This window comes from Platalea leucorodia (genome assembly GCF_965183815.1).
Source record: "Platalea leucorodia genome assembly, chromosome: 15".
Classification (NCBI taxonomy): domain Eukaryota; kingdom Metazoa; phylum Chordata; class Aves; order Pelecaniformes; family Threskiornithidae; genus Platalea; species Platalea leucorodia.
The window spans coordinates 217,717-242,895 of NC_138837.1; the positions used below are offsets into that span (position 1 = coordinate 217,717).

The 25,179-nt window shown below is 36.0% G+C and overlaps 2 protein-coding genes across 10 annotated transcripts in view; one reads left to right on the forward strand and one right to left on the reverse strand.

Annotated features, from left to right (window-relative positions):
• The window catches only part of RALGPS1 (Ral GEF with PH domain and SH3 binding motif 1), a 155,317-nt gene that overhangs the window by 58,231 nt on the left and 71,907 nt on the right, over window positions 1-25,179 (reverse strand). The window lies entirely within an intron of this gene.
• ANGPTL2 (angiopoietin like 2) lies at window positions 1,247-24,447 on the forward strand. 2 transcript variants are annotated; one of them, XM_082327158.1, is made up of 5 exons: window positions 1,247-1,653; window positions 10,723-11,579; window positions 21,606-21,799; window positions 22,041-22,311; window positions 22,813-24,447. In XM_082327158.1, exons 2-5 carry the CDS (start codon window positions 10,772-10,774, stop codon window positions 23,010-23,012), a joined length of 1,473 nt encoding a protein of 490 aa, XP_082183284.1. In that variant the 5' UTR covers window positions 1,247-1,653; window positions 10,723-10,771; the 3' UTR covers window positions 23,013-24,447. The 2 variants fall into 2 exon arrangements, with proteins under 2 accessions (XP_082183284.1, XP_082183285.1); XM_082327159.1 differs by lacking the exon at window positions 1,247-1,653 and adding an exon at window positions 6,164-6,246.

Genomic DNA, 25,179 nt, shown 5'->3' on the forward strand with positions numbered 1-25,179 from the left:
CTGGTTCAATCAAACAAGCTTTTTCAGTATAAAACTAGTGCACTGGAAAAGCTTTGGACTGCTTTAATCCCAAGTATCCAGACTATGTTACTTAATAGCACTGAAATGGCCACTTCAGTCCCTGGTTTTGTGTCCTCTCTCTTCAGATATGGAAAGGAGTAAGCTTTTGAGTTAAATTAGAAAATAATGATAACGTTAACAACAGTAACTAAATAAGGGGCACTGATATTCCCTGCAGGAATCCCAGGCCATACAGTAAAGGTACAAGGAACTTAAAAAGCCTAAGGCATACTGAATTACTAGTGTAATATATTTAGATGTGTTTTTTTTCTGACATAGTAAGACATTCATTTGTATGATGCATTAGATTATTTTAAGAGCTTGCTTGAATTTAGACTATTTTCCTTTATTTCTGGGAACATGCTGTTTCCTGATAGAAATGACCTAGGAGGAGATAAAAATGGAGAACATCAGTGCTACTCTGCATAAAGCAGCCTTATTTCTCTCTTTTAATATTAAAGAGGACCAGTCAGTAAAAACTAGTAGAGACTACTTTAATGTCTATGATGAAAAATATTCCATGTGTCTACATCAGTAAGCACACTGTGAAAAGATTAAGCAGGAAGTAGCGCCCCCCCGCCCGCCCCCCCCCCCCCCCCCGACATTTTGGGGACGAATCCTATGCACTTACACATTCCAACATCTCATTTGATCTAAAAAAACAAACCCACATTCCTCAAACAGAGTCTCCAGTTTCCTCCTAACACTTAAGATTAGCGTTTTTACACGTAACAGATAAATAGCTTTCATTCTGGATCATCACTAATTACTGAATCAACAGCAGCACAACTGTTCAGCTGGGTCGAGTTTTTACGCGTTTGTAGTACCACGAACGAGAGCTCACGGCTCACGATGAAGAAGTTTCCGTTAGAGAAACCAACGAACAAAACTGCACCTCAATACAATAAATACGTTACGAAACGCGCAGAGAGAAGCCCAGCCCGCGCCGCCGCCGCCCCCACCCGCGCCGCCAGCCGTGAGGTCACGGCGCGCAGGCGGGCCGGGCCAGCCCCGCGGCCTGCGGCGGGGGGCCCGAGGGCGTCTGTCGCTGGTGGATCCCCGGGGCTTGTGGGAGGAGGAAGAAAGCTTACCCAACCAGAACTTGTCAGCTTGTTGCAGGCTTTTTTTTTTTTTTTCTTTTTCTTTTTTTTTTTTCCCCTACCAGGATGTAAGTCTACCACAAAGGAGCTGAAGTTCAAATAAGGCTTGCTTTAGCCTCGCATGAAATGATGGATTCCGAGCTTTAAAACCGGAATGCCGAGTTCTCCTCTTTCACCAAGAGAAAGTCTTACTGTGCCTCCACAGTAGCACGGTGCGGATGTGTGGCTTAGCCTGGGTAGCCAAACTGTGAAAAATCTTGAAGAAAAACGGAGAAAAAAGAAAAGAAATAATTTTGTAGATCACCTAGTTATTTCCTTGCCTAACTCCAGTATAGCATACAAAGATACCCAGCTGTACACGTCAGGTCACTGAAGAGTTACGCTTTTGATACCATCAGCTAAGTGATATGTCACAACTCCCATGGACGAGCTGTTCTGAAAACTTTTGATGAAAGCACGCTAAGGACTGAAGAAAGAAGCCAAAGGAGACAGGGTAAGAATGGATAGTACAGATGGATTGCATTTAAAGTATGAAGCTGGTTTTGTATGTCCAGGGTCCAAAGACTGACTGGTTTGTGAAGCCAGCCAGCCAGACTATCATATGAGGGAATGTAAGCCTGTCAAAGATATTACTGCTCCCTAATATAAAGCAGCAAGCCTGTTTTTTTCCTTAAAAAAAAAAAAAAAAAAGGCAACCCACCCAAACATATTAAAATATAGTTGTAAAGATAGTTGAGACATTTTATGATGCCAGCCAGTGAAAAGCCTTCTTGTCATTATTTTAATGAATTTTTTTTTTTTTTAATCTTATTTACTTCTGCATGTAACTTTGGGCTTCATGCCTCCTCAAACTCGCTGAAAATGCATATGCCTTTCAAACAACTTTCTATGACAGACTAATTTCTATGGTAACTTTTCTAAAACACTACCTGTATTAAAAATTATGAAATCTCCATTCAGTCTTTCTTACGCTCATGCCTGATCAAGGAGACATAAAAGTTCCTGGAACTTTTAATAGAGTCTGTAAAATAAATATTTGAACGATTTTGTAAGAATTTCATTTAAAAAAGAGCCTACATTTATGAGTACCTTTGTGTAAGCATTAACTATTTAGTATATGATCTAACTACTATTTTTCATGGGCAAAATGAGTCACATTTATTAAAACGTGAATCTGTTTAAGGGCTATTATGTACAATGTGCACGCACAAATATAAACACACACAGTATGAGCGCTTTTTGGTAATGATTGGATTAAGTGAAAATAAGGCGAGGCCGCTGTTAAGGGAAGTAACAACAAAAGCAGTACTCTCTTTCAATAATTACATTCCACATCTATGACAGAACTTTAGTAAAGCACAAAGAACAATCCACAAACAATAAGACTAAAATCCTTAGTAATCCAGAAAGAAAATTTGCACTTCTTGTAACTAAAAAAAGCTGTCTTTTACCAAAACTTGAAAAAATGTTACATGGCACCAAAAGACACAATCTTTTGAAGCTTCTTGCAGCACTTGATAGTATTTAAAAACAGAAGTTCTCCAAGAGCTAATTAAGATACTCTCATTTTGAAGTGTTGCTTTAGTCATCCATTCCCCTCAGTGAAAAAAGTATTTCCTTTTAAGAATGAACTAGTGCTTGAACCAAAATTTCACGACAATTTTAAGTCGACAGAATAGCTGAGTATAGAATGCATTATAATAAAAGTATCTAAAGCAATTAATTTTTTTCTGTCAGTGTGGCACTGCTTACAACGGAATCAAGTAACTAGTGGCAAAAAACCAAAAATCATTCCCCCCGTAACCATGGAGTTAAATTTTCCAACTTAGTTTTACATCATGTTTTCATAACTGAAACTGCACGCTATTATGTGTCAGCCCTTCCCTATCCCCTATTATATTTACTTTAAAGGTTCAAACAAAACTTTAAAGCTTTTCCTAATACATGTGACTTGCAAATGGCTGTGCTGTGTTTTCACCGTGAACTGCTGTTTCCTTTTACAAAACTGAAAAAAATGAGCGTTCAGTTTTTTTCACAACAGTACTCTTCATCTAAAAATCAAACTACATGAGTTAATTCTAGAAGAAAACCTGTACCAGCAGAAGTCCCTCTCCTTAGAAAAGAGCAAAAATTAATAAATCACACTGAATATGAAGACTACCTGAAAAATTGAGAGCGTGGATTAATGTAATTCCATGTAAGAGAATGGGAGAAGAGGTAAGAGCAGAGCTCTGAGAAAAGGCGCAGGGAGTAAGAAAGAAAGCAGCTTCAGAAAATTCATGCTTATCTATCTTATCACAATGGTGTTGTGAAATCCAGATCGTATTACTGGCCTGGTGCCTGGAACATGCCAGCTAACTGTAAAGTCCACGAACACTGACTGTCAAAGGACTCTGCAGAAGCAAAAACTAATGTTTGTTAACAAAAAACCAAACCCAAACCCTCTGATCCTTTTATAGTAGGATTTTACATTTTCGACACCCTTCCTCCATTTGCTTTTACAATCCAATTAAAATGTGAAACTGCACTAATCTAAAAACACCTTTTAAAACCAGGGACAAAAGTATTAAAGAAACAGTGAAGATTTGCTGCTAGTTTTTAATGTTTCTTCTTTAGAATGAACAATTATCAAACTATGTGTGAATTCACAATCAAATAAAATAGTTTATCTTTTCAAGAATAAATGCTGTAATAGCTAGCACTATGCCTTTTGTGAAGTCTAAATGCTTGAGGAATCTGCACAAAAGGTACCACAGCATGGAAGGAAAAGCCAGCCCATCAAATGACTGCTAGCCTCATTATATTAGACATGACCAGCACACAAGAACTGATTAACTCCCAGAACTGACTTTTGTAACAGAGCGATTTAGTGTAGCAAAATGAACTCATCTGTATGTAGGATACCACTGCTACTTTTTTCCTCTAAGTAAAAACAACCGTACAGGGAAATGTCAGAAAATATCTGTCTTGTGCAAAAAGTGTGTACCTCATCCTTATATGTGGTTTTTTCCACCTATCTGGGTATTTCAAAAAGGCTCTGAAGTATCAGTTTAATTCTGGTGCATTCAAATTCTGGCATATTAGACCTGCACACACTCTTACTAATTCAGCCTCTAGACTATAAACCCTTGAGGCAGAGCAATTTACAAGGATGAGAATAAATTGTGAGCATTGGACCTTGTCTATCCACTCTTTAATGAAATGAAAGTCACCTATTACCAAAAAAATGAAAATATGACACATAAATAAAACCATATGCAGAAAATAGAGTGAAATAATAAAAAAATAACCCCCCAAATTCTGGAATTAAGTTTCTACGGGATGCAATAGTCTGGGAGCCTTTTTGGGGAGGCTGAGTGACAGTGACAGAAAGTGACAGCAGTTTGTTGTAAAAACAACAGTTGTTATCCCAAAGATACAATGACTTAAATGGAGAATCCGATTTTATTTTGACAGCTTACTGAGCACTCCTGCTTAAGTGTAAAAAGTCACATAGGAAACCTACGCCTTCACCTTGTTTACAGTGATTACCATAACTGAAGCCCGACAAACTAAAAATGCCTCCTTAGTTCCTAAGCTGCAACATAGAAGCCACTAAAAATCTATTCCAACCTTTTGAAGTGAGAATTGCTGGTATCTTCGTCATATACCAGGTTCTGATGTATTAGCTCCTCAAACCAAATTGGTAGTGTTTTTTCTTAATTAGTTTATCTTTGCAATAAATTAAACTATGATGCAATTCAAATAGTTAGTGAAGTCCCCAGAAATCCCCTTGTATAACATCCTAGCTTTAGCACAAAAAATTGCCTTCACTATAAAGCAGTCTCCAAGGATAGACACAGTGTCATATATCACTTGTACAAAAGCTGCATTTACATAGCTTAGTGCATCACACTTTCATACCTACAGTCCTCTGGCTTAATATCAGTTTACTATATATAGAAAAACAAGAACAGCAGCAAGAAGCAATTCTGCTTTTACCTACTGGGTTCTTTTATGATCCTTATCTGTAGGAGTAACCCATACCAATGCAATGTAAGATACAAAATTTATATTCTGGTACGAAATCCAGGCAATTATTTTCCACATTTGTCTTAGTTAAGGTTTTCCACATGAGATTTACACAGATCATTATTTTGCTTTTGTATTTCTCCAAAATGCTATAGTATAAGTCATGTCTTCCTTAAATGCCAAAACATTTCCTCCTTGAACTGACTTGGAATCCAAAGTAAAGCATAATAAAGTTCAGTGCTCAGTCACCATCCAGTGGTCTTCCTACAGTCTCAGCTCTTTTTTTTTTTTTTTTTTTTTTTTTTTTTGCAGTCAGTGAAAAGTGTAGGTGTAAAAAGAACATAGTATAAACTCCCAGAGACAAAATGCCAATCTCTCAATGGTTGAAAGACTCAACATTCCAAAACCACTTTAGATCTAGACAGAACAGTGTTGACAGTATATACTCAGGTTTTCATAAACACCTTTCTTTCCAGAGTAATAATGCAAATGTCTATTTTATGAACAAATTTCATCCAACAAAAAACAGCCATAGCATTGAAAGGCTACTGGTAGCATTTTCAAATAAGCTTAATGATACTTTTTTTACGTTGTTACAAGTCGTATTTTTCCTCTGATGGAAACATACCTTTGTTCGCTTTTGTATACAAAAATCCCAAGGATAGGTAAAATATTTCATAAAACCTGAAAGAGATAGTTAACAGTCTATTTTGTAAAAATGAGATCCTCTGAAGCATGGCATCAGAACCAACAAATAATGAAAAAAAGTATATATGTTGGAATATCCACAATGAAATGTGCATTTTGTTATAAGTAGCTTAAAAATAAAAATAATGCCATAGTGCTGAAATTTCTGCCTTTAATGCTTCCTCTTAAGGTAAGCAGATTAAAAAAGTGAACATTTGCCAAATAGTAATACTTTGCACATAGAATTATTTTTACCTTTATCATTTCAGAATCATGACAGTGATTAAACTATAGGATGTGAAACACCTGCATAATTTTAGATGGTAAAATACTCAAATCTTGTTGAAATATCACGTGTAAGTTTCAAGATATTCGTAACAATCAAAAGGTAAGGTATTTTGACTAACCAAGAGTCCCATATAGGCATGACAGAGTATTGGACAGAAAAATATGTCAAAGCAAAGCTGAAGAAAGATTTTTATTTACTTTTTCCCTTTCAGGGACAGGAAGAAACAATCAAATGCTGAAACATCTGATATCCCTTTCATAAAGTTTATTTCCTCTTTTTTCACCAGATCATGGGAACATCCTCAGCTGGGCAAACAATGAATGAGCAAACAAACCAACTTATTACCTACTTGCAGTTATATACATAGATAGGCCAACATTTGGTCTACAAACTGAAATTTTAACGAAAGTGCTTATGCTGGCTAGGACTATGAAAAATACTATGATTATAACCCACACAACAATGCTGCCAAAAGTTTTCATACAGATGCAGTTATACTGGCAAAAAACAAACAGAAAAAAAAAATATTATTTTGCCTGAATAAAGTAATATATACTGCCGAGTAGGGTAAACATACACAAAATTGGGCGTATGTGCATCTGCACTAGGGCAAGTTTGTCCCAACTGAACTCCCCTGAAAAGTGCTTTTATGAGTACACAAGTCTTGAACAGCCAGAATCTAGAAATGAAATTACGTCAAACTTCCATACTTTTTCTAATTAGAGGATCTATTTGATTTTTAATTAAAATGACACATATCTTCTTAAGTGTGCTTCTTTCACTTCTCCCATTTTTTGTTTGTATGTTTGTTTGTTGAAGTTTTGTCAGTGTGCACAAGGATAAAAGACAGACATGCTGCATTTCCAGTAATTAAGAAAAATTGCACCAAATCTGCAAGCATGCTTTTATATAATGTAGTTTTGTGCAATGGAGAGGTTGAAAAGTCTACAGCTACCTAAGTGGAATTTTGCACTGGAGACAAATATGGCCCCAGTAATACAGTTCCCTCCCAGTCAACTGCAGAAGAGCTACTGGGAGAGGGAGAGAGGAAGAGGGGCTGAGCCAGAGAAACAGGAAGAAGTGAGTGATCAGCAAGCAATGGCACTAGTTCAGTACAAAGGGTATGAGCAATTACTTGGCAAAAGTGCAAACAGAAGAAAAGAGAAAGCTAGTGTGCTAGACATCAAATAAATAAGATCTTCCTCTCCCATGGGAAGGAATTCTGATGTTCTCCTACTCAAAAAGAAAGGAAGGTATTAAGAAGCATTAAATCCTTCCTTAAAATTGTTTCTCTGGCTTCCCCCCTCACGCTTTTTTTCTCTCTGAAAGATTAATCATTGAGTTGTTCAAACAAGCGTGTTGGTTATGAACTTCATTTTAATCCAACTGCAGAAAAGAAGAAATGCCATTTATGCTATGTAGTCCATCACAATATGCAACAAATAGGCCTCATACTGAACACTTTTTTTTTTTTTGAACTGAACAAGTGCAGACAATAGAAGACTTAAGAGATCACTTCATAAACAGACTCTGCAGGAAGAAGGACATCTGAAGACATTATGGTTCTTGTTTCTGTTTGCACAAGAGCATTCTCTTACCAATGTACTTTTCCTTCCAATGTTTTTTCTTCTAGGAAGAACACCTTAGAAAAAGGTGACATGCAGGCAAGATCACAAGAGAAAAGCATTTCAGCACAGTCTAATCATGCTGCTGTCATTCACTGATGGCTTACCTTCTGAAAACAGTGGTCAAACACTGGAACAGGCTTCCTAGAGAGGTGCTTGATGCCCCAAGCCTGTCAGTGTTTAAAAGGCAATTGGACAATGCCCTTAATAACAGGCTTTAACTTGCTCAGCCCCGAATTGATCGGGCAGTTGGACTAGATGATCGTTGTATGTCCCTTCCAACTGAAATAGTCTATACTATTCTATTTTGAAAGATGTTTGAACTGATATGTTAAGATGAGGTTGATGAACTCCATTCCACTTTTTTCTTAAACAGGTCTTAAAAAAAAAAAAAATCAGGGAAAAATCAAACTGTTACATGTTGCTCTGTATTTCTTCAACCTGGAAAAGAATGTGCACCCCAAATCCTGTGCTCAATTAAAGACATGAGATGCTGTAACAAAGATACAAGTGAACTCGGAGGAAAAAATTAGTTTCTTTTCAGTGGTCACAATAATTACAGGTTTTGAAGGGGAAAAAAAAAGATATTTCAATTCAAACAGTGAAATAAAACCCATTTTACACCTATATGCAAGAGGCATTTGCAAAAACAGTGCATCTGTGCAGAAATATGAGGCCTGGAAAACTGCCAGGGTTTTCCAAGTGTGACCTGCTGTGCAAATGCTGATTATGCAAGTTAAAGCTGTCTGGGGTGAATTTATGTTCCCTGTTTTCCAGGGCTCCAAATAACATTCCTTTACTTACAGAAACCATGTCAAACTCCAAACTTTTATCTGACAAGTTTTCAAGATTCTTAACAAGTTCTGTAAAACACAATTCCTTTCTGTTTGCAAAATGAAAAGGAGTTTATTCCAAATAAGAAACTGAGGCAACAATGTATATCCAAAAAACTTTAAGAAGGATCAAGTCCTCGTCACATTTGTTTGAATCACTTACAGAAGCATTTACAGAAACTTCTATGGTTTATTTCAAAACAACAGAATGTGATTGACTGACAACCGTATCTCTTCTCAGTATGAATAATTATTTAAGCATTCATATCCATCATTATCTTGAAACTCTTAAGAGTGATTTCTTAAAAGTTAGTAGCTGCCTAGAATCATAGAACAATTCAGACTGGATGGGACCTCACCTTCATCTTACAAAGCAAGGCTAATTTCAACATTAAATCAGACTGCTCAGAGCCTTGCCTAAATCAAAACCTTACATATTTCCAGGAATGGAAATTCCACTATGTCTTTGGGTGACTGCTTCAGTCCTTGGTCACCCTCATTGTGAAATTCTTTTTTTCTAAAACCCAAAATGAATTTTTCCTGAGGCAATTTGTATCCATTGACCATTATACTTTCACTGTGCATTTCCAAAAAGAATCCATCTTCTCTACAAACACCCATTAAGCAGTTAAAGATAGCAGTTAAGATGTCTCCTTCACCTTCTCTTCTGGAGGCTAAACAAACCTAGCTCTTTCTGCTGCTCCTCATACATCATGTCTGCCAGCGTCCAGCTATCCATGTTGGTTGCACTCAGCTGGACTCATTCCAGTTTCTCACAGCTGTTACTATCATCATTTCATGTCATTTAAAAAATTTCATTGTACTAAAGATGACCAAGCAGTAAGGTGACAGTTATTTAAACGCTGAATAGTTTAATTCCATGTGAAATATTTTACAAGCAAAGAAAAATATGATGGTAACACCACCTTGGTTTTAAAAAGTATCAAGCAGGCGTTATACACTGAAAAAGCTCCATACTGCATTTTTTCCTCCCATTTTATTTAAGAAAACTAGGTTATATATACACACGCCTATTAAAATTCAACAACAAAAAGCTGTTAGAAATACACAATATCAAAGTGCTGTTCAAGCAGCTGATAAAAGAGTGATCTGTGACAAGGGTATTTGTGGCAGTAGTGACAATGCTAAGTTGTTTCCAAGATGACTGTTGCCCATAAAGTTCTGGTATTGACTTATGTTTTAAGAGATTGTGATGGCCTCAAATTTCCACCTTGAATATGAATCTGCTTTGAGAACTAAGTTAGCGTCATTTCACCAAAAGGGTACCGTTGCAGTAGGTCAATAAACACTAATAGCTAATTTTAATAGCTGGGCATCATCTTTGTCCACTGGGCACATATGCATGTGTTTTTACCCTTCTGAGAAGGGACTATGAAGTAAAATGACCACTCTTGAGTGTAAAGACAATGTCTCCAGTGAGAGTCACGATAAATATTTTCTACTAGTCTGGAAAAAACCCAGATTTTACTGCCTATGATATTTGGGCAGTAGAGTTATTAGTTTATAATTATTAAGGACTAATGTAGAGGAAGTTTTTCCTTTTTTTAAAAAAAAACCTATGAGGTTCAATACTGCTGACTAAAGTAAAATTGTTACATTTCATCTAAGCTATATCACCTGCAATAGACATGCAGTTATAAAATACTGCAAATGAGCTATTTTGTATTTTTACAACTTCTAACAGCACATTAACTTACATTCTATTTACATTTAAGGGTTATATTTGTAACTGTAAGAAATGAAAATGTAATTCATATTTAAATGAAAACACCAATGTTGGAATCTTTTGTTGTACTTGCCTGGAAGAAAGGACTCTTCAAATCCCAGTATTTATTACTTAGCTTCTTGTGGTTCTTGACAGGCTTTAGATAAACTAGCAACTAGGAACTACAGTTCTAGCCACAGAATGATACAACTATTCCCCACGATGTCCCCTTTAGCCAACCTAAGTTCATGCTGGACAAGAAAAATCTCTCATTTGCACACAGACATACTAGTTACTACGTAATATTTTGTAAGTTTTAGAACATATTATCAGTTGTAAGTTTGCATTGATTTCCTATTCATTACTTACTGTTAAATTTATTTTAAAACAGATTTTAAAAAGTTCTTTGCAGAAGAATATTTGACCAGAACTAGAGGATCATGACGACAACAAGATTCATCTGTTTAATGCTAATAGCTGTTGTGGGAGCTGCTGCAAGCAAAACACAGGAATTTGAAGGCAATGACGAGGAAACAGAACAAGAATTCATTTATATGAACAGATATAAGCGTTCCAGTGACGTACAGGACAAATGCACTTACACCTTTATTGTACCTCAACAGAGAGTGACAGGTGCCATTTGTGTTAATTCTAAGGAGCCTGAAGTTCTACTTGAAAACAGGGTAAATAAACAAGAATTACAGTTACTTAACAATGAACTTCTTAAACAAAAGAGACAAATAGAAACTCTCCAGCAACTGGTAGAGGTGGATGGTGGGATTGTTAATGAGGTTAAACTCTTAAGAAAAGAGAGCAGAAATATGAATTCTCGTGTCACACAACTCTATATGCAGTTACTACATGAAATTATCCGAAAACGTGACAATGCCTTAGAACTTTCTCAACTTGAGAATAAGATTTTGAACCAAACTGCTGATATGTTGCAGCTTGCAAACAAATACAAAGACTTAGAGCACAAGTACCAACATCTGATGTCAATTGCCAATAATCAGTCAATAATAATTGCCCAACTGGAAGAGCACTGTCAAAGAATGCCATCCATAAAGCCACTGCCACAAACTCCACAGCCACCAAATAAAGTGTACCAGCCTCCTACTTACAATCGCATTATTAACCAGATATCTACTAATGAGATTCAGAGTGATCAGAACTTAAAGGTTCTGCCACCTACCTTACCAACCATGCCTACAGTTACTAGTATTCCGACTTCAACTGATAAACCATCTGGTAAGTAATATTACTGATATGTCTACATTAGTTTATGCTAATATGTAGTGGGCAACATTTTAATTGTAGTATCAAAAATGCAGACAGAGTTTATTTAGCAAAATAAATGCAAATTAATTATTTTGAACTAATTGAGATTTCTTAGTTCTGACATTGTCTGTGTATCTATCTTGTGTATTTTTAATATACATGTTGTAGTACAAGCACAGAAAGAAAGCAAAAAAATGAATTCTGAATGTCTAACAGATTCAGACACACTAGCCCCACAGATTTTTCTCATGTTACTTTGCCAAGACAAACCCACCATTTATATAAGATGTATGAGATAAAGAGCTCCAGGAAAATATTACTAATCAACAGTCAATCATCTAAATTTTATTTACCTGTGCCCCAGACCAAACTGCTATAGTTCATGACATCTGAAGGGGTTTGACACTTCTTGTGTAAACATTTATGAAGTTATTAGAAGTTTGTTGATCTAGCATGTGATAATTTTTGTGCTTGTGTAACTCAAAAAGGAATATGTATCTGCTCTGTACCTCACACAGGGCACTTGCGCTCTAAGACAGGAGCAAAGGGACGCAAGTGGTGGAATAGTAAGGGATATTATACAGCCCTCATTAAGAGTCTTAGGAGTTCTGCCATAAGCAAAATTAGAGGTATCTGAAATCGTGTTAGAGATCAATTGATCTACATGATAAAGAAATAACAGATGAAGAATCCAGTTTCACCTATGGTCTCACATATTTAAAAAAAAGTAGTTCAAGTATTATGTGTCCCATACAGGAGAAGTCTCTTCCTCCGTGTGTGGCCAACATGTACTTGCTTCAGAAAAAAGATAAGGGACTCAGACATCTGAAATTAAGACTTCAAACAGAGTTAAGGCACATGAACTGCATTCAGAATATATTTCAAGGCTATTTGCAACATATTCCAAATGACACCATCAGACTCTTTAGAATTATCAAAAAATGTAACTACCACATTGAAAGGAGAAAAAAAAGAAAAAAAAAAAAAAAAGACAGACTTATTTCTCCATGGGAATACCCACAATAAAAAAAACTTGAACAGGTGTTTCAGTCTAAAGCACAGTCTCTAACATGCTTTGCTACAACGCAGCTATTTCACAATATTGCCAGAGATGAACTCACCAGAGCTTGCATTGTGGCATGCAGAACCTCAGCCAAAAATATCATGATTCTAATGTTCCATGTTTAAAAAAAAAAAAAAAAAATCAGGTCTATTACAATTTCTTTGCAGCAGTACACTACAGGATGGCCTCTTTAATAATTGCATTTTGACTTCAATCTCAAAGTAGGTTCAAGCTTAGTACAGTATTTCCCTGTCTTTCTATAAGTGAAATATCTTTCAAGCATTCTTTTAAGACCTTTCCCCTTCCTGTTACATTCTTCTGATAACTTGTTAATTGGTCCACACCCTCCTTGTGCTTTAAGTACCCAAACTGGAGCTGAGGTTTCACCATCACACAGCAGAATAGAAAAGTTACTTCACGTGTATAGTACTTTTGTTGATCTGTCCTCATATAGCATTTTCCTTTATTTGCAAAGTAAAACATTGACTCATGACCAACTTGCAACCCTGTAGAACCTCTAGATCATCACCTGCGGAAGTGCTGCTTATCCAGCTATTTTTCATGTTGATCTCCAGAGCTCCCTTTTAAAGCCCATGATTCTAAGATAAGATTTGACATCTGCTACTTCTCCCTTATCTACATAACTTATCAGAAAAATTTTCACATTTCTGCACAAATCCATTATAATATTAAATTTCTCTCCTTATTTTCTCATTTGCAGCAGTTCAATTTGTTCAAGCAAATTTCCAACAACTGAAATTAAGCTATTTAACCTTTCATTTCCAGGGTATCCTCCTCTCCTCTCCCCACCTTTCTTTTTGGGCAAGGAACATTTAATACCTTTTCCTCATCCTCCAGAATGTTCTCCACTCACAAAGCACATATCAAACAAATCCCTCCCCACAATTAATGCTGCAAATGATACTTCAGCCAGGTGTCTGGAATGAACTAGGAAAAACCCACAAAACCACACCCTTACCCCCCCATACCCACAACGAACACCCCACAAAACAAACAAAACCTACCACCACCACAACTGCCCAGCCACTGGAAAAAAAAAAATCCACCTGTATTTTATCTAATCCTTCTCAACCTTTGCCAAAGCTCCTGGCTGTACCAGCCATCTGATTGTAGCCAACCTATGCAATGAAAACTGAAGCAAAATGGAAGAAAAATATTAAATGCCTTCTCAGTTTAATCTGTTGACAGCTCTCCTTCCTCATAAAGTAGCAGACCAGTGTTTTCCCTTGATCATAGACTTACTACAGTCTTACTACTCTCAGTAGCTTTATTTTATTTTGTACATTTTGTCCACACTGTTGGTTTGGGGTTTTTTTTTTTTTGGTTGTTGTTTTGTTAAAAATAAACAAACAAACCCCACAAACAACCGGCCATGCCTAATACTTTGAGCTAGCATCTACTTTGTCTGATCTTTCTTCATGTTTTCAAAGCTACTGGAAAGGTCATGATTTAGCCAGGTCAATTTCTTATCATTTTCCCTAGCCGCCTTCTACAATAGCAAAGTCCACTGCAATGTCCTCAGAGACTCTTTAAGAAACTTGTAAATTCTTCGCTTGGACTGATTGTCCAAAGCATTTTCTCTGCACGCTCTCTGAATTTGCTGAAGTCTGTTATGTTCAAGTTCATTTTGTTTTGCTTTTTACTTTCTTAAGAATTATGGCCTCCATTATTCCACAATCAATAACTACACTGCTTTCCACGTCACATTTTCAATCGGTTCTTCCCTACTTACTACGTTCAAATGTAATATATCCTGTAGTTTTTTGCTTTCTCTATTTTAGGTATCTATGAAAAACCTATCCCTAACAAATTCCCAAAACTTGCTCTATATTGTTTATCTGCCATATTCTTCTCCCAACAGATAGATAGCTGGAAGTTGGTTACTCACTGGAAGAGGTAGGCAACAAGTGTAAAAACCCAAACATTTAAGTTAATTATGCACATAAACTGCATAGAAAGTGAGACTTAAGTTACTTCACTTTTTTAAAACAAATCTCATATTTCCCTTTCATTTGTATTAATGGTTTTACATTAATTAAAAGCTATGTGGATCCAAGCTTCCAGGCCCCCATGAAGCGCTATGTATAATTACTGAGTCTCATCAAATCCATAAAAGACATATGTAAGAGCTTGAAATATGACATCTCATTTCTGTAAAACATTATGCAGTGTGAAAGTACCTGCGCAAAGTACAATTAGGTGAATCTCTAATCCATAAGTACAATTACATGGACCTGTGGGAGTGCGTCCAGAGGAGGCCACAAAAATGGTCAGCGGGCTGGAACACCTCTCCTATGAGGAAAGGCTGAGAGAGTTGGGGTTGTTCAGCCTGGAGAAAAGAAGGCTCTGGGAAGACCTTATTGCAGCCTTCCAGTACTTAAAGGGGGCTTATAAGACAGATGGGGACAGACTTTTTAATAGGGCCTGCAGCGACAAGATAAGGGGTGATGGTTTTGAACTAAAAGAGGGTAGATTCAGACTAGGTATAAGGAAGACATTTTTTATAATGAGGGTGGTGAAACACTGGCACAGGTCGCCCAGAGGGGTGGTAGATGCCCCATCCCTGCAAACACTCAAGGTCAGGTTAGACAGGGCTCTGAGCAACCTGATCTAGTTGAAGATGTCCCTGCTCATTGCAGGGGGGTTGGACTAGATGACCTTTTAAGGTCCCTTCCAACCCAAACCATTCTATGATAATCCTAGCCCCCTCCTCCCCTCCCCTTTTTTTTTTAATGGCACATTAAAAATTTTTTTTTGAGAAAATACTTTGTTTAGTACAACCTTGTTCAAGTTAAGGTCAAGAAATAATACAATGAGAGAAATTTTTTAAGAATCCAGACAGAATTAATGACTGTGAAAGACAAATTAAGGAGATGCAAGACAAAAAGACAGGGCTGGGAAGAGCAATCATGTGGTTTGGGTAGCAAAATTACAGACACAATTTTAAAAACCCATTTCACATTCTTCAGCTTGGCACAGATGGATGCAAGGCCAAAGCAATACAATACATCTCACGCAATCAGTTCTCAAAACCTGTTCTGGTCTTTACATAACACGTGTGGTCTCTTCACTATACAGCTGTGTCTCCGTCCTATACATCCAATACTACAAAAATATTTTTGTAGTTAAATGTGATTGTGCCAGGGAACAGGCACTGTTCAGATTACAAAGGTACTACTCCTCAAAGGTCTGCTTGACTCCCTAGAGGTGATTTTATCAAAACTACCTATCTGAAAGTCAGGATGCTCTCACTTTTTCTAGGGAAGATAAGATGACCCTTGTTTGTAAAGCATGCTAATACTTCAGAAGGAAGATTTACATTTTATTATTATAAAAACACTAATTACTAGCCAGATCTAGTAAAAGAACTGGCCTTTTCTCCTAACAGCAGCACATACACTATAGAGGAAGTTTACACAATTGCTGCCCAATTTTTTTTGCAATATCTGTTATTGCTGGCTAACCAATAATATGACTGGCACTGTCACATTTACCTCAGTCAGAAACCAGCAATCTGAATTGGAGAGCATAAGAACTGCCACAGAAATGAATTTAACCAACTTACAGAGTGGTCTATACACATCACTTATCATAAAATAAAGTGCTCATCTTTTTTCTACATGAATATTTTTGAAACAACCTACTTCACAAGTTATTTATAATTTAAAATCTTCAGAGCAGCGACCCTTTCTGTAATAACTTTATATAGTACTAGGATACTAGACCCCTATGCCTACACTGAGAGGAAGGTACTTCAGAACAAAACATTATTATGACTATGATCTAAAACAAGACAGTCATTTAGAAGTATTTCTCCATCATGTTTGAAGTTTTCTAGAATAGATTTACTGTGTAGAGCGATTTAAACGTACAACTGACTATTTTCTCTATATTCACAAAGGTAACCCAAAACAACTAGCCAAATAACAAAAAATAATGTGCCAGGTTTGAGAGGCAAGACATAGAAGAATAGCGTCTTGTTAAAAATTTATTAGAAATATTTGAAGCATTGGATATTTCAACAGAGACATCATAGCCTATTGCCTCTAAGATGATAAAAGCTGATGACTGCATAACAACATTAGCAGTAAATCATAAAAGCATTACGTAGATAAATTAAAGCACTCCAGTCTCATAGTAAAATGTTCTAGAGAAAAGAAACTGAAAGAATGCAGTGTGAAATGTGGGCATCATCACTGGATATTAAAATTAATCTAGAGATACACACTTTATAATACACAAGTTAATTTCTCTGCAAGGACTAGTGTCATGCTTTGATGCATGCATTTCCCAGAAAGTCTTATTTTATGAGGCATAAAAAAATGCCCCAATGTTCCTGTTGCTAGTTCTTTGCAAAAATAAAGGAAAATGTAAAATAATACTTAGTTTTGATTATGAGTAGAAGAATTTGCAATTTTATCCATAAATCATTTACTTCAAATTCTTATTTGTGCATTCTTGTTTCCCACTCATGCCCAAAAGAGTAAGTTGGGTAAGTTTAATTCTGTTGGCAAAATACTGAACATGTACACAACACTGAAACTGGGGGGGGGGCAGTGGGATAGGGACAATGACGGACAGACGACAGTAAATAGCCAGGAAGTCACCTAATGTCAACACCAGAGATTGTTTGAAATAACTACAACTGTATTTTACTCTATTCTACTAAGCAAAATATGAATTCCAAGTAAAATTTCTATAGTCCTATTTAGGACCATTGCTCCTTAGACTTGCTTGAAAGAGCTAAAAGCCTAATAAAAGACTTCAGGATGAAATGGTTTAGCTGTGACACTAACAACTCCTTTCTTGGAGTTATTACTCAGAGGTTTGGGGTGGGATGCAGGGCTATGACACACCAAACCCCAACTTTGCATGGATTAATGCTTAACAACTACAAGCTTTAATAGGCCAACACAAAAAGCAGATGTGGTTTATCTACAATGGGTTTTTCTTTATAACATCAAAAAGTTTAGCCCACAGGCTCAATAATTCAAGTACTTCTGAAACAACAATTTATTAGAGTGTAGAATTCTACACACAACAGGACAAACACTATTATGTGAAGCACTGCTGCATTTTCTGTATAAAACAGACTTACATGAATAGCTTATCAAAATATTCTGCTTTGTATAAATTTGCTAGCCCAACATTGGAAGATGACTGGACTCAAGACAAATGAAAGCTGAACTTGAAAACTGAATGAATTTGATTCATCATCCTTACCCAACAAATCAACAAATCTTTTTCTGGGACCAAAACATTTATAGTAGCCAGTTATACCAATTATGAAATGTATGTTTCCTTGTGCAATTGCTATAGAGGAGATTATTCCTGGAAACACATGCACACAAACCAGTTTATTATATTCTACCAGACAGAACTTGCAGGTAGACATTTTAACCCCATGCTGCATTATAAAGAATAAACAGTTAAATAATAAACAGCAAACAGTAATGGTAAGGTTAATGCAATATTAACATACAGTGTATGCTAATTTTATATGGTCACACACATTTTCAAAAAAGGCATTAGTAGTATACAAAAATAAACATACATAATAACATAAGACAGACAGATGATATATATATATTCATACTGATAATTATGGCTTAATGAATCAGATGGTTTAAACTGATATATCCTTTAGGTAAAGCACTGCAGATTTCGTACCATCAAGTAAAATCTTTGGATAGGAGCAATGGACAAAATTCAAGTAAGAAATGCTAAAATGTAATCTGAAAAACAGATTGTTTGAACAGGGCACAGAAATACTAGGCGTGTGTGTGTGTGTGTGTGAGGCTAAGCCAAACACAGATATGCTTCTGAACAAACATTACCACTTAAACAAAAAACAAAAAAAACCCAAGAACTAGTAACTTGGGGCTTTAGCAAGATTTAATATAATAGCCTATCAGAAACTTGGGAGACACAAACGACACAAAATAGCAGAATATTATAACACCAATGCATAAACTAGAAGTGTTAACTGAAAAGGTTAAAAGTTTTCAATTACTACAGAGACTATTTAAAGAGATACCCTATTGGAAATTCAGAACTATACATCCATTAAAAAAAACAAACCAAAAAAAACCCAAACACAAGACGACTTTGAGAGGACCAGGCAATCTTGTCATGGTTAAGCAGCCTGGTGAAAGAGCAGTGTTGTAAGAAAGACGACATCATTCAAAGCACTGAAGTCATGTCCAAATGGAGAAATAAGAAAAGAACATACTCTCTGTCAGGTTAAATATAAAGACACATTAAAATCTTAAGAAAGACTTGCAAAAGGAAAAAAAGGCATACGAAATCTGATTTCTAACACATCAGGAACAGGACACCTAACAAAGTTTATAGGGAAAGATAAAAAGATATACTCAGATAAATTAAGGCAACAGTAGAAAATCTAAATTAATTTTGATATGAGTAGTCATTGAGGAGACACGTTGAGGTTCCTCTGTTGACTAGGTTGGTGGCAAGGAGGATACTCTGCACGATTTATTTCAAACTGAAATGTTGGTAGAAGAGGATATAAAGCCAATGAGAAAAGTGAATACTAACAGACTGCAGATAGTAAAGCACATTCCTCAAGAATTCTAAAGGAAATGAAATATGAAATAATTAACTACTGTGTAATCTCTCACCAAAAATTGCCTTAGTATGTGAGGAATGAAAGGTGGCAAATGTGACACTGAAAAAAAAAAATTTCCACTGATTGATAGCAAATATGCTAAGAACAGTAGAACAAGCAGTAAACAAATCTGAATCACATATCATCATCCAATCACCTTGAATAAGAATCAACTTGGATTTCATAATACCAATTTTGTATTGCTTTTAGAGATATTTGAAGGGCTCAGTGTCTATGCAGATGGAATTGTGGTTGATATACAGTCCATATGTATTTCCCGAAAGTACTGAACAGGTTTCTTACTAAAAGGTGTTTAAATTAAGCTGCTACAAAGTACAAAAGAGCCTCACATAAATAAAGTATTTTTTTCATTAGGCAGAGTTAACCATGGTGTCTTACAGAGACAGGGGGTCTGAAGACCAGACGTCTGAAGACCAGACGTCTTCAGTACATTCCCTTTCATTTCTGATGCCAGATAACAAATCTCAGACTACACACCTTAGTCAAAATTTTGGAAAGTTAGTACCTGACAAAAAAACACCTATCATGGAAAAAGTAATAACAAATTCTGCTTTGAAGTATTTATAATAGTTTATCTTCATCTTAAAGCACTTTCAGAGAAAAGAATCGTGCAGTAGAGCACTGTTGCTACATGGCCTAGAAAGAAACTGCAAGATTAGAAAGCTGTAAATACTACATCATATACTGCTATATATTTATTTTTATGAAGACAAGATCAAAGATTTGTGGTTGACTATTTTAGGAGTTTCTTCAATAATGACTTTGACCTGCCACATTCTTTTTTGTTTTTAATAAGTGCCACTACGTACACATTGTGATAAAATAAACAAGAGCAATTTAAATTACCAGCATTCGTTATATTTGTCTTCTTCCACCTCTCATAATAAGCCATGCAACTGTGTCACAGAATACTGCATCTACATGCACTGCCAGAAATCTGAACAGTTAGCCACAAGAGAAATAGAGAAGGGGCTTAGAAGTAGCACTCTAGGTACAGTCTGTGAATATGACTAGGGAAACAAGAATAACACAGTGTGGCCACAAACCAAAAACGTGGATTGCCTCCTGGTACACTGAATTTTTGATAACTAGTTAAAAAGACCAAAAAAACCCTAACCCCCCCAAAACACTGAGGTTGCGTCTATAAAACCGATTTATTACTAACTCATTTACTGAGTACAAGGGTAGCTCTACCATTACCAGTGTTGGACAGTGAATTATGAAAAACGGTAGATGAACTGAAATAATTTTAAAAAAATTACTCTTGATAGCAACATATGCTTCAGTAAGACTCCTCACGAGAAGATCTGACAAGGCTTCCTCTTTCAGGGGTGGGGCCGGGAGGAGGATCATCAATCAAGGGTCTCTAATCCTGAGGATTCTTGTTGACTTCACTCTTCCGCTTAGGCGGCATAAGGATAGCAGCAAATCAGCTGCAGGAGTCTATCTGCAGGTATCAACATAGACTCCTAAATTGTTTACATCTAAATTTCTCAAAGGCTTATTAATATGGAATCTAACTATCTTCCCATTGGAGAAAATTTCTTTAAAAACCATGAATGTAAGATACTTTCAAAAAGAGTAAGCTCTTTATAGACTCTACTAAACTCAAGGAAAAAAAAAATGCATTCTCCTTCTGAAAATAGGAGCACATTATCTGTAATTTCTGTGAATGCAAAGTATTTTAAAAGTCTTCTCATTTATCTACAATTTCTCTCATTATGTAAGTGGGCAGTCCATGTTACAAATCTTAATTTCTATTTTGTGTTATCATTTATTAAGGTGACAACAGTAACACCTACATTCTTAATTTATATTGCCCGTTCCATTGTTAATGTCCATGCCAATGACATTTTTGGGGATCTAAAAAGCTGAATTTCTGAAAGACAGAACCAAAGTCAAACTTACCGTTTTGTTTTCTAAAGGAAATTATTAATATTAATACTTACCTATGGAGTCATTCATATTTAGTGTCTTTGGAGATATAATCAATGTTGTAAGTGCAGATGCCTTATATAAAATAAGTTAAAATAAAAGTCTACCTTTATCAGTAATTCATTGTGAAATGGTTCAGAAATAAAGTTACAACAAATGAACCTGTTTGAAAACACTTAGTGGACACTGTACCTCCAATAAGAGGAAAAACAAACGCACCACTCGGCAGAAGCAAATCTACTGTAAAAAGCTACCAATTCAAATACTGCCCTACACTGAAGATATGCTCAATTGCATTTTGATGCAGAGTCCTTCTGTTTTGACACAGGGCCCTGGAGAGACTGTCTACAAGCATTAGAAGATGGCCATGATACAAGCTCCATCTATCTTGTAAAACCAGAAAACACAAACCAGCTTATGCAGGTCTGGTGTGATCAACGGCATGACCCTGGTGGCTGGACAGTCATTCAGAGACGGCTGGATGGGTCTGTCAACTTTTTCAGGAACTGGGAAACATACAAGGTTAGGACAAGTGAGCAGTTTGATGTTTTCTACCCTCTAAAAATTACTGGTTAGGCTAATTTAAAGGGTGATTTTAGAGTCTGGCCAACAGCTTACTTGAAAAGGAACCTGTGTGTTTACCTTTCCAGAAGAGGAAGTCTCTATAAAATAAGTTAATGTGGTTTTCTACTTAAGAATACACTCAGATTTATCACTGAAACAGATGCATAAAATTAACATGCTTCTCCTGCTTCCTTTACAGCAAGGATTTGGTAATATAGATGGAGAATATTGGCTTGGACTAGAAAATATTTATTGGTTAACAAATCAAGGCAACTACAAACTGCTCATAACAATGGAAGACTGGTCAGGCCGAAAAGTCTTTGCTGAGTATGCTAGCTTCAGACTGGAGCCAGAAAGCGAATATTACAAGTTGAGATTGGGACGCTACAATGGCAATGCGGGAGATTCTTTCACTTGGCACAATGGTAAACAGTTCACCACGCTGGACCGGGACCATGATGTATACACAGGTACAAAGTCCCTTTCAGTTGCCTTGCCCCCCCCCCCCCCCCCCCCCTTCTTTTTTTAAAAAAAAGAAAAATACTTATGGTGATATACGTACACACAAAAAAAATTTACATTTTTAGAGATTTGTCAGTTAGCAACTTATGAAGCACAAACTGATGTGTCAACCCCTATATGTACTAACACTGAAACAAAAATTCTCATTTAAATATTTATCAGTTACACTAAACAAAGGTCTGTAAAATACACTATGTTGGGTTATTTGAGACAGCAATGCAAACAAATTTTCCAGCAAGGGAGAGTAACACTAATGAGTCTATCTGTAGAACCTAACTACAGCACTGGTTCCTGAAGAAGCCTAAATTCACCTTGTACCGCATGGTATCCACATGTTAAAACACACAGTTAAAAAAAAAAAAAAAAAAAATTGTTTTGTGCTTAGCTTGCTTGCTTGCTGTAAGATTTTTCATATGCTCCTAAGACTGAATTAGAGCTTTCTTTTGCAGGTAATTGCGCTCATTACCAGAAGGGAGGATGGTGGTACAATGCATGTGCTCATTCAAATCTCAATGGAGTTTGGTATCGTGGAGGACACTATCGCAGTCGATATCAGGATGGTGTTTACTGGGCTGAATTCAGGGGGGGATCATATTCACTCAAGAAAGTTGTTATGATGATAAGACCTAACCCCAATACATTCCACTGAAATAATTCTCTTGGTTTGCTTTCTTGTTCTAAAAATCACATAAAGCTATGATGTTATTATCTGGAATTATCTTTTCAGAAATGAAGAATGTAAGATATTGTACATTTATTGCTAAGATGTGAGGGCTTGTATATTGTATTTTCAAGAATCATTCCAGGAAAAAAAAAGCTGAAGAAAATAAAGGAACTGAAATGACATAACATTCAGAATACCTCTTGGTACTAAAAGTAGTTATATTAAGCCTTTTAGAACTGGCAGTTTAGATGGACTGTAGATAAACTTTCTGTTTTTTATTCCCTGTAAATTAAGTTTGGACGGTAAAAATACTGCCCCAACATTTAAATATTTTTGTATGTTATATTATGTATAAATATTCTCAAATACAGGAAATATTACAAACTGTACAGCAAGAGTTTTATTATTATTATTATGAGCAATCATTTGACATAGGAAATCATATCCTTTGAACTGTGTAGCTGGTACATGTACAGTAGTGTGAGTATTCTAATTTAATCTTTGTTAACTGCCATGAATAAAGTTAGTACTATATAATTTGATTTTGAGAGCAGATAACTCAAACCATTACTGTTGTGATAAATCCAACCTTCCCCCTTCACTTTGAGCATTTTAATAATCTGCTCCTATATAAATTAGAATTCACATTTGATTCAAATATTTTAGATTTAAAACACTAATGATTTTCCTTACCAAAATGAAGTAGCTACCTGCATATGGAAATTAATCCAGATTTACAAGAGAGATAGTGTGCTGTATAGCCAACATGTTATACTACACAACAACTGTCACAGTATTTTGTACCTGACTTCAGTCATTACCTGCTGTGTAACCTCTGTAATCAGAAATGGCTGGATATAAATTAAAGGGACTATCCAACTTTGCAGGCAAATGATGGATACCAATACATAAGCTATTTAATACCCTTAGCCAGTAGATGAAAATTATATAAAGAAGTTACCTGTAGCCAAAAGAAGTTATATTTACCATATTTCACAATTATAACATATTACTGTCAAATTATTAAATAGATTTACTCATCTATACTTAGAGGTCAGTCACAACTATGAAATTCTGACTGGGATAATTCTAATATTCTTCTGGGGTAGGTTTCTAGAACAGATTGTTGTAACACCCATTTCAAAACAGCAACTGCTATGAAAAAATATAAGTTAAAGAATGCATATAAGAAGGAGAGTAAAAGCCTCTAGAAGTTCAATATATTTTTCAGTAAGCCTGTAAGATACTTACTGTGCATTTGTGTGCGTGTGCTTGCACACTTTTTCCCCTTATTACCTCATCACTTCTTTACAACAGTATGATGTGCATTAAACTGATGTGTCATGTAGCATGTTTTGTATATAACTGAAACTAGGTTTTTTAATATATTACATTACCCCTGTAATATTGTAATCCTTTAATAAAGCAACAAATGTTATTTTGACATGTTCAGATTTCATCCTGTTTTAGTTCAGATTACTCATAGCAAAGAAGAGATAATTTCTTAATTTCACACCACTGTGCCTCATGACTCAAATCAACTCTGATATGCAACTACTATTAATGTGTGTGAAGTGTCTAAATATTGCAACATCAAAAGCAAAGCAATTTTCAGCTGAGAAAAATACTAAATTTCCACACATCCCAAGGAAGAACAACTTTTTGTAGGTCATATGAAAACCCCAAAATTTTCAAACTGTATTCAAGCTTTATCTCCACTGGTTTATCTACTGGACTCTGGAAAACAATTAAGTTTTAGGTAAGAAATATTAAACGCATCTACTGGCTCTACAGCCTGGCCACAGTGCTCTAATGATTAGGACTGTAGCATTAAGGCAGTAAAATTCCTGCTAACATCTACAACTAACCACTAGTTTTGTCAGAAGAAAACACACACAGTAGACTGACGCCGCCTACCTTAGAAAAGTCACTTATGAGTTCTTCAACGTGCATAGTGTGCATGCACATTCATTATATGTCTATAACTAAATAATCAAAACTTCCTGAAAATACTTCAGCATAGCAATATCCTTAGGTCACGTTCATACTCCACCCTCTTCTTGGAGTCCTTCGGTAACGTGCTACCACAGCATATCCAGGTAGAGCACAACACATAATCCACGGACTAAGATACAGGGGCAGAAAAACAAAC